Source organism: Cetorhinus maximus, chromosome 6 (genome assembly GCF_964194155.1).
Source record: "Cetorhinus maximus chromosome 6, sCetMax3.hap1.1, whole genome shotgun sequence".
Classification (NCBI taxonomy): domain Eukaryota; kingdom Metazoa; phylum Chordata; class Chondrichthyes; order Lamniformes; family Cetorhinidae; genus Cetorhinus; species Cetorhinus maximus.
The window spans coordinates 74377-89765 of NC_135884.1; the positions used below are offsets into that span (position 1 = coordinate 74377).

At 44.9% G+C, this 15389-nt stretch overlaps 1 protein-coding gene across 6 annotated transcripts in view; it reads left to right on the top strand.

Moving 5' to 3' along the window:
* stimate (STIM activating enhance) overlaps positions 1–15389 on the top strand; it is a 147463-nt gene that overhangs the window by 50001 nt on the left and 82073 nt on the right. For all 6 annotated transcript variants that reach the window (XM_078543068.1, XM_078543067.1, XM_078543069.1 and 3 more), the window contains exon 5: positions 6147–6259. In XM_078543068.1, the coding sequence (XP_078399194.1) occupies positions 6147–6259 (113 nt within the window). The remainder of the gene's footprint in view (positions 1–6146; positions 6260–15389) is intronic.

Genomic DNA, 15389 nt, shown 5'->3' on the forward strand with positions numbered 1-15389 from the left:
CTCTTATCTATTCTACTAGTTACATCCTCAAAAAACTCCAGTAGATTAGTTAAGCATGATTTCCCTTTCATGCTGACTTTGTCTAAGCATGGTTTTGTGAAGGGGAGGTCGTGTCTCACTAACTTGATCGAGTTTTTCGAGGAAGTGACAAAGATGATCGACGATGGAAGGGCAGTGGATGTTATCTACATGGATTTCAGTAAGGCCTTTGACAAGGTCCCTCACAGGAGACTGGTACAGAAGGTAAACTCGCATGGGATCAGAGGTGAGCTGGCAAGATGGATACAGAATTGGCTTGGTCATAGAAGACAGAGGGTAGCAGTGGAAGGGTGCTTTTCTGAATGGAGAGCTGTGACTAGTGTTGTTCCGCAGGGATCAGTGCTGGGACCTTTGCTGTTTGTAGTATATGTAAATGATTTGGAGGAAAATGTAACTGGGCTAATTAGTAAGTTTGCAGACGACACTAAGGTTGGAGGAGTTGCAGACAGTGAAGAGGATTGTCAAAGGATACAACAGGATATAGATCGGTTGGAGACTTGGGCGGAGAAATGGCAGATGGAGTTTAATCCGGACAAATGCGAGGTAATGCATTTTGGAAGGTCTAATGCAGGCAGGAATTATACAGTAAATGGCAGAACCCTTAAGTGCATCGACGGGCAGAGGGATCTGGGTGTACAGGTCCACAGGTCACTGAAAGTGGCAACGCAGGTGGATAAGGTAGTCAGGAAGGCATATGGCATGCTTGCCTTTATTGGCAGGGGTATTGAGTATAAAACCTGGGAAGTCATGCTGCAGCTGTATAGAACCTTGGTTAGGCCACACTTGGAATATTGCGTGCAATTCTGGTCACCACATTACCAGAAGGATATGGAGGCGTTGGAGAGGGTGCAGAGGAGGTTTACCAGGATGCTGCCTGGTCTGGAGGTTATTAGCTATGAGGAGAGGTTGGAGAAACTCGGATTGTTCTCACTAGAGCGACGGAGATTGAGGGGCGACTTGATAGAAGTTTACAAAATTATGAGTGGCATGGACAGAGCCAGTCCACAGCCTGAAGTGAATACAAGCTGCTCCCAAGTTGCTACGTGCTTGAATAGAGTACCTGTGAGTGTTTCTCCAGGCTGCCTGAAAAGCAGTGCCAGAGTCATTGGTTGTTTTGCTGATCAGTGCTGAGAGACTAACCAAATAGCCAAGATGCCATTTCAAGGACTTCACCATCTACCCTTTGCCTTTGAAACATGGACTTTTAACCTTTGGCAGAATTTCTCCATTTCTATCTCGCAAGGGTAATTAGTATAACTTCATGTTTCACACTGTACGTTCATAAACTTTGCCTTTCTATTTGACAAGACTAGTCGTATAATAAACTAAGAAGTTTGTTAGACACACAAACTAGGAGTGGGAGTAGGCCTGTTGTTTATTGAAGGAAACCTGGTTAAAGCCTCTTTTATTCTGGTTTTCAGTAATGAAGGTAAACAATTGACCATTTTGATGAGTAAATTAATCTTTTAAACTAATGGTATGACCTGTGGAGTAGTAGGGCTAGATCAATAGTGCACCCCTCCCATCCCAGCCGTAACAGTAAACAGAAAGTTGTTTTCGATTTGCTTCCCCCTTTATAGGCAGTGATGTGTTTCCCAACCCCTCTGTTTTTGTGTGATTGAATTTCTATGTATAACCCCACAGCAAACACGAGATAGGATGAATTCAAAGGGTTAGATTGTTTGCACACACTCAAAACGCAGGAGAAGGATTGCAACATTGCCTTTTGTGTATTTATACAGTAAAAGAGTGATGGAGAAAAAAAGAGCACAGAGAAAAGAAATATTGTTTCACGTGGATTCCAGAATCAAAGCCCAATGAGGTATTCCTTCTTGGAGGTTTGTGAACTGAAAACTGATGCCGGTTAATTTACTTTTCTGGTGGTGTTGACTTCACACAATGAGATAGGCACGCAGAGATGAATTAGTCTTGTAGGTGATGGTACAGAATTTCTGGTAGAAGCAGTGTAGATGGGGCCAACTGTCCAATCTGGGCCAGAGCTCCTCGCCTGTGATGCTGCTAGTTAGATGGTAAAATGGAAAACTGATTTTGCAGTTCCACAAGGCAATCTTACTGTTTCCAGAAGCTAGAGGTCTTTGTCAAATGACCGCCACTGCTTCATACTGTCTTTGACAAAGGACATATATCCGCATCTGGGTCCCCAAGATTGTTAAATACCTCCGCTATTAAAATTGAAAGGAAGGTTGCAGGGCCCTTTGTCCTAGCAGACAAGTAGACTCCGGTCAGCCAGCCTGGATTATGAAATGCAGATGGCCTTTGTATAGCTCTCTTTGAATTTGGTCTGTGCAGAGGTTTGTAGTGGAGTTCCCAGGGGTCAGTATTGGGACCCTTGCTCTTCCTGGTATATATGAATGACCAAGTCTGTGGTGTTCAGGGCATGGTTTAAAAATTTGCGGATGATATGAAGGTTGGAAACTTGGTCAACTGTGATGAGGATAGTCTTGAATTTCAAAAGGATGTAGACATGTTGATGGATTGGGCTGACAAGTGGCAGATGAAGTTCAATGCAGAGAAGTGTGAGGTGATTATTTTGGCAGGAAGAATATGGAGAGACAGCATAAAGTAAAGGGAGAATCTCTAAACGAGGTGCAGGAACAGAGGCGTATATGTACATAAGCCATTGAAGATGGCAGGGCATGTAATAAAACATATAATATCTTGTACTCAATGCCCTTATTAATAAAGTTTAAGAGTAAGGAGGTTATGTTGAACTTGTACAAGATACTAGTTAGGCCTCATCTGGAAAACTGCGTCCAGTTCTGGGCGCCATACTTGAAGGATGTGAAGGCATTGGAGAGCGTACAGAGGATTTTCACAAGAATGATTCCAGGGATAAAGAGCTGTAGCTATGAGGATAGATTGAGAGGTTGGGATTGTTTTCCTTGAAGAGTAGAAGCCTAAGAGGGAACTTCATAGGGGTATTCTATCCTGAGGGTTACGACCTCTGAGGGGTGTGAACAGGGTAAATAGTGAGAAACCGTTCCCACTCAAGAGAACATCAAGAACTAGAGGGCACGGATTCAAAATAATTGGCAAAAGGAGTAAAAATGACGTAAGGAAAAACTTTTTCACCCAGCGGGTAATTGGAGCCTGGAACGAACTTACTGAGAGAATGTGCAAAATAACAGCGATGAGACAGGGGAGTTGGACTAGGTAGAACGCTCTTTCAGAGAGCCAGTGCAGATTCGATGGGGCCGAATGGCCTCCTCCTGCACTGTAAAGATCCTGTGACTCTGAAGGAGTGGGACTTAGCAGGAGATAAGATATGGGTAACAGAGTTTTGAGTGAGGTGAATTTATGGAGTGCAGAGGATGAGTGTCTGACCTGGAATGGTCTAGTCTGGAGGTAACAGACATGAATGAGGGTTTCAGCAGCATATGAGCTGAGGCAGAGGTCGTAACAGTCAGTGTTACGCAGGTGAAAGTAAGTGATCTATGCGATGGAGCAGATGTGGAGTTGGAAATTCAAACAGCGTTACATTGTCAGCAACCTCAGCATTTTATTGGCTTCAACCTGAGTCAGCTGAGGAGATGGTTAGAATGGAAGGTGAGTGCATGAAATTTGTTGTGGAGACTGAACTTGATGGCTTCTGTCTTCCCAATGTTTATAACTGGAGGAAACTGAAGCTCATTTATGACTGGTAGTAGGACAGGCAGTGTGGCAATTTAGTGACAGCGATGGGGCCAAAAGAAGTGGTGGTGAAGTAGAGTTGAGTGTAACCGGTTTGCTTATGGAACCTACCGTAATATTTTTGGATGATGAAGTTGTGTACAGTTGAGAAATAGGAGGGGGCCAAGGATAGATTCTCGGGGCACACAAGTAACATGAAGGAGCAGGAAGTGTAGCCTTTGAAAATGATACTTTGGCTGTGAATGGATAAATAGCATGGAACAAGGTAAGGGTGCAGTCCCACCCAGCTTGATCACAGAAAAGAGGTATTTGAGGAGGATGGAGTGGTCAGCCTATTCAAAAGCTGCAGTTGCATTGAGAAGGATGAGGATGGATAATTCACCATAGTCACATTTACCAAGACTAACATCTGTTACCTGTGATGAGGACAGGATCAGTAGTGTGGTAAGAGGCAGAAACCTGATTGGAGGAATTCAAACATGGAGTTGCGGGAAAGATGGCTATCAAATTGGAAAGTAACAACGCATTCAAAGGGAGTGTAAAGGAAGTTGCAGATGGGGCAGTTGTTTGTAAGGACAGAGAGGTCGAGAGTTTGATGGGAGGATGATAATGGCAGATTTGAAGGGGATGGAGCAGGACCTGAAGTGGAAACAATTTACAATATAAGCTAGCATGAGAACCAGGAGGAGGTTGGATGGTCTGTAATTTAGTGGGACTAAGGTCAAGAGAGAAGGAAATGGACCTCATTGATAAGATGAGAGAAAAACCTAGAGCAAGATGGATCCAGGGCTAGGCAGGGAGACCTTGGGGAAATTGCAGTTATGATGTAGTGCAGACAAGGGAATGACAGCCTCTCCAGGATAGTTCAAATGTGGAAACATAACTTTCCTTTCCCGGGTGTCGCCTTTAATCAAGCACAATTTAAAAAAAATAAATAGTGTAATTGCTTAGGGGAATAGGTCAGGACCTGAATCTTTCTAAGGGATGCTGTAAGATCATTGCACGAGGCTGCAAAATATATCAATTTACTAACCATATCTGGTTTTTGATTTTTATTAAAGTTATACGTCCTTAGGTTGTGTAATTTTTTAAAAATTCATTTGGAACATGGGGCTGTTATGAAGATAATTCCAGGATTCTGACCCAGCAACAGTGATGAAACAACAATATAGTTCCATATCAGGGTGGTGTGTGGCTCAGGGAACTTGCTGATGGTAGTGTTCCCATGCATCTGTTGCCCTTGTCTTTCTAGATGGTGGGTGTTATGGGTTTAGAAGGTGCTGTCAAAGGAGCCTTGGTGAGTTGCTGCACTGCATCTTGTAGATACAAATGAGCAAGGATCAGGAGTAGGCCATTCAGCCGCTCAAGCCTGCTCCACCATTTAATAAGGTCACGGCTGATCTGATAACCTGAAATCCGCATCCCACCTACCTCCGATCACTCCCTTGCTTACCAAGAATCTATCCACCTCTGCCTTAAAAATATTCAAAGACTCTGCTTCCACTGCCTTTTCAGGAAGAGAATTCTAAAGACTCAATCCTCTGAGTGAAAAAATTTTGCCTCATCTCTGTTTTAAATTGGCAACCCCTTGTGTTTAAACAGTGACCCCTAGTTCTAGATTCTACCACAAGAGGAAACATCCTTTTCACATTCACCCTGTCAAGACTCCTCAGGATCTTGTATGTTTCAATCAGGCCGTCTCTTACTCTTCTAAACTCAAGTGGATACAAGCCTAGTCTGTCCAACCCACCCATTCCAGGTATTAGTCTGGTGGTTGGATGGTACACACTGCTGTCACTGTGCACTGCTGGTGGAGGGAGGGAATGAAGGTGGTGGGTGGGGTGCAGATCAAGTGGGCTGTTTCGTCTTGGATGGTGTCGAGCTTCTTGAGTGTTGTGGGAGCTCATCCAGGTGAATGGCAGGTATTCCATCACACTGCTGACTTGTGCCTTCTAAATGGTGGACAGGCTTTGGGGAGTCAGGAGGTGAATTACTTGCCAAAGAATTCCCAGCGGTAAAAACAAAAAACTGTGGATGCTGGAAATCCAAAACAAAAAATAAAAAATACCTGGAAAAACTCAGCAGACCTGCTGAGTTTTTCCAGGTATTTTTTATTTTTTGTTAAGGAATTCCCAGCATCTGACCTGCTCTTGTAGCACAGTACTTATGTGGCTGGTCCAGTTCAGTTTCTGGCCAGTGGTAACACCCATGGTGATGTTAGTGGGAACTCAGTGATGGTAATGCTATTGAATGTCAAGGGGGTAGGGTGGTGATTGGACTCTGTTGTTGAAGTTGGTCTTCCTGCCACTTGTGTGGCATGACTATTACTTGTCATAGTCCAAGCCTGAATGTTGTCCAGTTCTTGCTGCAATTATTTATTGAACTTAGAATGAAATAGTCCAGCTGTTAACTGGTTGCATACAGCACTAACTCCATGTACTGAACTTTAATTGCAGGGGACCCAGTGGAGTGCAGTGCCTGGGTTGGACAGTGTGCACTTTACCTGCTAATTATGATGTTGGAGAAGACTGTGGTGATTGTAGTGCTGCTGTTACCTCAGTGGAAGAAGGTTTGTATTCTTTGTCCTCTTCCTCTCCAGTCTTGACTCAAACTTACAATGTGTGTTTCTGAACTCTTCATTTATTTTTGTTCTATATTTCAATTGTCACACAAAATTGTGACTAATGTGCTCATTGAAGTGCACAGATTGCGGGCCAGTTGGGTGCGGTCAGTACTTGCCTATTGCGAATGGGCTGGTTGATACGGTCCGCCAATTGTTCGGATGTACGACCTATAGTTCCCCTTAGTTGAAGGGTCGTCAGAAGGGGGCATAAGTTCAAGGTGAGGGGCAGGAAGTTTAGGGGGAATGTGAGGAAAAACTTTTTTACCCAGAGGGTGGTGACGGTCTGGAATGTGCTGCCTGGGAGGGTGGTGGAGGTGAGTTGCCTCACATCCTTTAAAAAGTACCTGGATGAGCACTTGGCACATCATAACATTCAAGGCTATGGGCCAAATGCTGGTAAATGGGATTAGGTAGGTAGGTCAGGTGTTTCTCACGTGTCGGTGCAGACTCGATGGGCCGAAGGGCCTCTTCTGCACTGTGATTCTGTGATATGCCTGGCATCACACCCGCACTGAAATTCATATACCACGCATCAAAGCCATCCTGTGGGATAATGGCTACCCTGATCAGATCATTGCTTGTTGTGTATCGTGCAAACTCATGAATGAGCCTAAGGCTGCCAGTTGCGATCCTGAAAAATGCCCAGTCACCCTCAGATTACCACGGAAGGTGGCTCAAAAATTTGAGCAGCAGGTGAAATTAGCCATTGCACGCTGTTACTATGCAGTGGCAACATGAGTGGTATTCTCCACTAATGGGATGCTGCCATCAAGCCAAAGCCTACCACACAAATGAGTGATGCGTTATATGAATTTCAGTGTAGGTGTGGTGCCAGGTACATAGGCCTTACGTCCCAACGATCGTATCAAACAGCATGTCCCTTTGACTGGTTGCAACAGGCAAAATATTGACCGTATCTAACCAGTCCTTGCTTGCAAAACTCAAAACACAGTGACCAACATTAGATGTGATTCCGTGATTGGACAGCACCTGCTAAGCAATCCTATTTGTGCTAAGAGTGGCATTGAAAACTAATTTAAGATTCAGTCGGACTTGCTGTGTGGCTCACTTACGTGTTCTAGAAACAACACGTGGGGCCCTGTCCTTTGCAGACAAAAGGAGCATGTCCACATGTTGTGCCCTTTTCAACTAAACAAAAGCTTAGGGAACAGTCATTCTGTGGTTCATTCCCCAGGGCAACGCCTCCACCAATCAGAGTCCACTTGCCAACCAATCAGCACTCTTCTCATGCAGTGTAAATCATTTTTTTACCTGATTTGATTGGAGAAGCCTTGCAAGCTACCCTGATGTGTGCAAAATGAAAAGCTTTCTTGGCATGACATTTTAATTCAGCAATCCGTTTTTTCTGTTCTTTCATGGGGTGTGGAGGTCTTTTGTTGCCCATCCTTAATTGCACTAGAAATGAGTGGTTTGCTAGGCCATTTCAGAGAGCAGTTAAGAGTCTTATTCATGAGATGAGGGTGTCGCAGCTTGGCCATCTTCAGCTGCTTCATCAATGATCTCCCTTCCATCATAAGGTCAGAAGTGGGGATGTTCGCTGATGATTACACATTGTTCACCATCAGGTACTGAAGCAGTCCTTGTCTAAATGCAACAAGACCTGGGCAATATCCAGGCTTGGGCTGACAAGTGGAAAGTAACGTTCACGTCTCACAAGTGCCAGGCAATGGCTATCTCCAACAAGAGAGAGTCTAACTATCACCCCATGACATTCAATGGCATTACCATTTCTGAATCCCACATCAATATCCTGGGGGGTTGCCATTGACCAGAAACTGAACTGGACTAGCCATATACATACTGTGGTTACAAGAGCAGTTCAGAAGATGTGGATCCTGCGGTGAGTAACTCACCACCTGACTCCCCAAATCCTGTACACCATCTACAAGGCACAAGTCAGGACTGTGATAGAATACTCCCCATTTGCCTGGATGAGTGCAGCTCCGGCAATACTTGAGAAGCTTGACATTATCCAGGACAAAGCAGCCCGCTTAACTGGCACCACATCCACAAACATTCACTCCCTCCACCACTGATGCACAGTAACAGCGGTGTGTACCATCTACAAGATGCACTGCATTAACTCACTAAGCCTCCTTAGACAGCACCTTCTAAACCCACAACCACTACCATCTAGAAGGACAAGGACAGCAGACATATGGGAACACCACCACCTGGAAGCTCCCCTCCATTCACCACCAGCACCATCTCGAGGGCAATCAGGGATGGGCAATAACTGCTGGCCTAGCCAGCAACACCCACACCTCATGAATGCCTTTTGAACCACTGGAGTCCATGTGGTGTAGGCACACCCACAGCGCTGTTAGGAAAGGAGTTCCAGGATTTTGACCCAGTGACAGTGAAGGAACAGTGATATATTTCCAAGTGAGGATGGTGAGTGGCTTAGAGGGGAACTTCCATTGGCGGTGTTCCCATGTGTTATGTACTGTATGTCTTGTTTAGCTTGCCATACATTGCAAGTCAGTGCATTATGGGATCACCGAATCCATTTTGTCATTTCGGTTGCTGAAGTAAAATAAAACTGAAGCTTAAATGTTCGATCATCTCCGCGTCTACGTGTGTATTGATTAATCTTTGAAAAGTTAGTGGCAGCACCAGTACTTTTTTTATTCATTCATAGATGTGGGCTTTGCTGGCTGGACTAGCATTTATTGCCCATCCCTAGTTGCCCTTGAGAAGGTGGTGGTCAGCTGCTTTCTTGAACTGCTGCAATCCATGTGGTGTAGATACACCCACAGTGCAGTTAGGAAGGGGGTTGGGATTTTGACCCAGTGACAGTGAAGAAATGCAATGTATTTCCAAGTCCGGATGGTGAGTGGCTTGGAGGGGAACTTGCAGGTACTGTTGTTCCCATACATCTGCTGCCCTTGTCCTTTAGATGATAGTGGTCATGGGTTTGGAAGGTGCTGTCTAAGGAGCCTTGGTGAATTCCTACATTGCATCTTGTAGATGGTACACACACTGCTGCTACTGTGCGTCGGTGGTGGAAAGAGTGAATGTTTATGGATGTGGTGCCAATCAAGCAGGTTGCTTTGTTGTGAGAGCTGCACTCATCCAGGCAAGTGGAGACTATGCCATCACACTCCTGACTTGTGTCTTGTAGATGGTGGACAGGCTTTGGGGAGTCAGGAAGTGAGTTACTTGTCATAGGATTAAAGCGTAACAAATTGGCGACAAGGAGAATGGACCTTTGCGGTAATCGCACCCAAAGCAAAACTAAAATGGAAAAAGCTGGTAAAAGAAAATTAGTGAAAAAAAAGCGTAATACTCCCGAAGCGCAAAGTTCATAAACAACAAGGCGCTGCATAGTTAATAGAGAAAAAAGAATCGCCCAGAAAAGTGTTGCTGCAGCTCAAATTGTGACAAATTTACTGGGAGAGGACAGGCTGGCTGCAGACAGCCCCTAAAGTTCAGTAAAAAAGCAACACCTGCAGAATAAAAACAAAACAAAAAAAATTTCCTTGAGGCCGAAGAGGTTTCTATAGTGATTCTTGAAAAGTTTAGAAAAAGACCACGCTTGCTAGGAGCCCACCACGACCAGAAAACCACAGGAAACTCAAGCTGACAGCTGCAGGCAAGCCTGAAGTAAAAAAGTTACTGCTCTTAAAGTGGCATTACATTTAAGGTGGTAAATGACTATACTTACCAGACCTATGGGACATTTTGATGAGACTGTTGAACAGTGGAGCTCCTACACTGTGTGATTTGAATTTTGTATCCTTGCAAATGCAATTGAAAATGATAGATGCCAACTTAAGTGTGATGGGAGCTAAAATCTTTGGCTTATTAAGAAGCTTGGTGCAGCCTGACAAACTTGGCACAAAATCATATGAGGACATTATAAAAGTCCTGGAGATGCATTTCCCTCCTTAGCCACTTGTCATAGCAGAAAGATTTAGGCTTCACAAAAGCAACCAAGAGAGGGAAACAATTGCGCAGTATATTGCAGTACTTAAAAAGCCCACTGAATATTTTGAATTCAATGAAATACTGAATGATACCCTCTGTGACAGGTTAGCCTGTGGCCTTCGTAATGAAGCAATCCAGAAATGCCTCCTAACAAAAGCTAACCTCACTTTGCAGAAAGTCAAAGAGATTGCAGTCTCCATGGAGCTGGCTGCAAGAGAAGCACAGCAGCTAAATGCATCAACTAGAGTGTATAACGTGACAGCTGAGCATGCACAAAAGATAACACGCAACCAAGAATGTTATGTTGTGGAAAGCCTGATCACCATCCATCTGAATGTTGGTTAAGAGACCTTGAATGCTGTCAGTGTGGCAAGAAGGGACACATTGAACATGCCTGTAAAAACAAAAAAGTAGCAGTGAATCAGAAAATCAAACCAGAGGAAAGCTGCAGTCTGGCGTAAGAAGAAAAAAAATCTGCATGTCATACAGCAGGAACGGGAGGACCAGAGTGCCATTGAGTCTGAAATTGTCCTCATGATTTTGTTCCAGGTTTGTCAGGCTGTACCAGGCTTCTTAATAAGCCAAAGGCTTTAGCTCCCATCACACTTCACCATCTTGTGGCAGGTGGTTCACAGGGCTACTGGGTAACACTGCTGCTGGAGAGCCAACCAATACGTACAGAACTGGATACAGGGGCAGCAGTTTCTGGTTCCCAGATGCTGTGTATAAGGAGAAGCTTAAACATCTTCCCTTGAAGCCTACAAAAATCATTCTCCTGTAGGAAACCTACAGGAGAATCTGTACCTATGATGGGCAGAATGGAAGTTAAAGTGGAACAAAATGGACAGACTGCTAAGCTACCACTGCTTGTGGTGAAAGGCAACTGCCCAGCTTTAGTTGGTTGGTCATGGCTTGAGAAGATCCAGTTAAACTCGGCAAAATTACACAGCATTGCAAAAGGAGAAACTGGTCTGACTTTATATGAAAAAAAAGAGATTTGGGAAGCATGAAGGGAATGACCATAAAATTGAATATCAAAGCTGATTCTCAACCAAAATTTCTGAAGGCCAGAACCATGCCTTATACCATATGATCAAAAGTCGAAGCTGACCTGGAACATCTGGTCAAGATAGGAGTCTTGGTACCTGTCTCCCATAGCGAATGGGCAACACCCATCATTCCAGTGCTTAAGAAAGACAGCTCCATACGTATCTGTGGAGATTTCAAGGTTACTGTTAATCCCGTGGTGTGCGCTGAACAAATTCCACTTCTCCATATTGAGGACCTTTTTTGCTAGCCTGGCTGATGGACAGAAATTCAGCAAAATAGATCTGTACCAGGCCTACTTATAAATGCAATAAAAGCAAAAAATGCTGTAAAAACTCAGGTCTAACAGCATCTCTGGAGAGAAAAAAACAGAGTTAACGCTTCGAGTCCTTATGACTCTTCAGAGCTGAAGAGAAATAAAAATGTAATGAAATTTATACTGTTTAAGGGGGTGTGGAGCAGGTGAAGCTGAATAGAAGGTCAGTGATAGGTGGAGGCAAAGGAGAGATTGCCAGAGATGTTGTGGACAAAAGGACAAAGCGGTGTTGATGATAGCGATACTGGCTAAAGGAGGTGCTGATGGTGGCATTAAGATTAGCAAGCAGAATGTGATGGCAGGCCAAGGGTAAGCACTCTGGAAAGAACAACATAAACAAGTGACAGATGGTCCTTGTGGGGGTGGCGGAGGGGACGGTGGTGGGGAAAAAAGATTGAAAATAGGATAAAAGGTAGGGATAAAACAATGGATAAAAATGAAAATAAAAAGAAAGTGGATAAAAAATAAAAATTAAAAAAAGGAAAAAATAAAAGTTAAGAAACGGGAATGAATATTGAAAAAAGGGGTGAGGATGGAGGAGAGAGTTCATGGTCTGACATTGTTGAACTCAATGTTAAGTCTGGAAGGCTGTAAAGTGCCTAATCGGAAGATGAGGTGCTGTTCCTCCAGTTTGCGTTGGGCTTCACTGGAACAATGCAGCAGGCCAAGGACGGACATGTGGGCATGAGAGCAGGATGGTGTGTTGAAATGGCAAGTGACAGGAAGGTCTGGGTCATGCTTGCGGACAGACCGAAGGTGTTCCACAAAGTGGTCACCCAGTCTGCGTTTGGTCTCTCCAATGTAGAGGAAACCTCATTGGGAACAGTGAATGCAGTAGACCAAATTGAAGGAGGTGCAAGTGAAAGCGCTGCTTCACTTGAAAGAAGTGTTTAGGCCCTTAGACGGTGAGGAGGGAGGAGGTAAAGGGGCAGGTGTTGCACTTTCTGCGATTGCATGGGAAGGTGCCGTGGGAGGGAGATAGGTGATGGAGGAGTGGACCATGGTGTACCAGAGGGAACGGTCCCGACGGAATGCCAAAGGGGGGGGTGGTGAAGGGAAGATGTGTTTGGTGGTGGCATCATGATGGAGTTGACAGATATGGCAGAGGATGATCCTTCAAATGCTGAGACTGGTGGTGTGAAAAGTGAGGACAAGGAGGACCCTATCCTGGCTCTGGGAGGGAGAGGAAGGCGTGAGGGCAGAGGCAGGGAAGATGGGTCGGACATGGTTGAGGGCCCTGTCAACCACAGTGGGTGGGAAACCTCGGTTAAGGAAGAAGGAACGTGTCAGAAGTGCCGTTTTGGAAAGTGGCATCATCGGAACAGATGCGACGGAGGTGAAGGGACTGAGAGAATGGGATGGAGTCCTTACAGGAAGCAGGGTGTGAGGAGCTGTAGTTGAGATAGCTGTGGGAGTTGGTTACCAGAAATTGAGACAGAGGTCAAGGAAGGGAAGGGAAGTGTCAGAGATGGACCATATGAAGGTGATGGAGGGGTGGAAATTGGAAGCAAAATTGATACATTTTTCTAGGTCCAGACGAGAGCATGAAGCGGCACTGAAACAGTCATTGATGTACCGAAGAAAGAGTGGGAGGGGGCCTGAGTAGGACTGGAACAAGGAATGTTCCACACACCCCATAAAGAGACAGGCATAACTAGGGCTCATGTGGGTACCCATAACCACAGCTTTTATTTGGAGGAAGTGAGACAAGTTAAAGGAGAAATTGTTCAGTGAGAGGCTGTCTCTCTGGTAATCTCTCCTTTGCCTCCACCCATCACTGGCCTTCTATCCAGCTTCACCTGCTCCACCCCCCTTAAACAGTATAAATTTCATTACATTTTTACTTCTCTTTAGCTCTGAAGAAGAGTCATATGGACTTGAAATGTTAATTGTTTTTTTTTTTCTCCCTCTGCAGATGCTGTTAGACCTGAGTTTTCCTAGCATTTTCTGTTTTTGTTTCAGGTTTCCAGCATCCACAGTATTTTGCTTTTATCTACTTATAAATGCACATTGATGAGAAGTCACAAGAACATCTTACCATCACAACACACAATGTCTGTGCAGATATTGCCATTTGCCTGTTTGAATAACATCAGTTCGAGCCTTGTTTGAGGGCCATGGACTAGATCCTGAGTGGCTTGTCTGGAGCTCAGTGCTACCTTGATGACACCTTGATAACGGGCAAGACTGATGAGGATCATCTCAAGAACTTGGATACCACCCTACAAAGGCTAGGGGACTATGGCTGATGGGTTTGCAAAGACAAATGAGCTTTTTCAGCCCTCTGTGGAGTATTTGGGGCATGTCATTGATGCTGCTGGGCTTCACAAAGCTCCCTCCAAGGTCAAGGCTCTTGTGGATGCTCCAGCTCCTCAGAATATCAGCCAGCTTCGCTCGTCCTTAAGACTGCTGAATTATTACGGGAGATTTATTTCACGCCTGGCAACCCTGCTGAAACCCCTGCATGAGCTGTGTCAGAACAAAGCCTGGAAATGGACAGAAGCCTGTGATGCTGCATTCAAGAAGGCTAAAGCAGCGCTGACAGATTCTGAGGTACTGATGCACTTTGACTCCTTACCTCTACAAGGTGTATGTGATGCATTGCCTTATGGAGTTGGGGCCGTTATTTCACGCACACTACCCTCAGAGAGGCCCATAGCGTTCACTTCACAGGCTTTAAGCAAAGCAGTGAGCCAATATGCTCAAATTGAACACGAAACCCTGGGAATCATTTTCAGAATCCGAAAATTTCACAGTACCTATTTGGACGGAAAATCTTGCTGCTGACTGATCATCGACCATGCGCCTCAATATTCGGTCCACACATAAGCATCCCTTCTTTAGCTGCAAGCAGGATGCAGTGTTGGGCATTGATGTTGAGTGCTCATAGATATGACATCAAATATCGAAAATCTAATCCGCATGGCATCCAAGACAGATTCCATGAATTTCTCAGCAGCCCACCCAGATATCAGTATTCACCGAGTTGCACAATGCTATGAAAAAAAATTTAGTTTCCCTGATCAGGGCTTTTAAGATGTCACTATTTCTATTTGAAGACCTAGCCTTAGAATTCCCTTCAAACTTCGTTCCAACTTGGACTGCCTCAGCACCTACTCGCTGCTCAGGGTTTCATCCTCGTCTTCTGAGACTAAATTCACCTGGATTACTGAGTCTGCACTCCAGCAGCAACCCGCTTGCACAGCTTCAACTGTTAAGAATGCTGAGCAAAATACCACTGCTCCAAAGGGATACTTTGCCCTTATCTCTTCCCCCACACCCCTGTCTCTTCACCCCTCTCACCCATCAGTATCAACCAGAACTGAACTGGGCCAGTCACATAAATAAAGATGGATACAAGAGCAGGTCAGAGGCTAGGAATCCTGTGGTGAGTAACTCACCTCTTGACTCCCCGAAGCCTGTCTGCCATCTACGAGGCACAAGTCAGGAGTGTGATGGAATACTTTCCACTTGCTTGGATGAGTGCAGCTCCAACAACACTCAAGAAGCTTGACACCATCCAGGACAGAGCAGCTCACTTGATTGGCAACCTATCAACTCCAATAAACATTCATCCCCTCCACCACCAAAACACAGTAGCAGCAGTGTGTACGATTTACAAGATGCACTGCTGCAATTCACCAAGGCTCTTTCTACAGCACCTTCCAAATGCACGACCTCTATACCCCTGCCTCCACCGCTCTCAACCCTCTGAGAGCAAAAATTTCTCCTCACCTCCATCTTAAATGAGAGACCTTTATT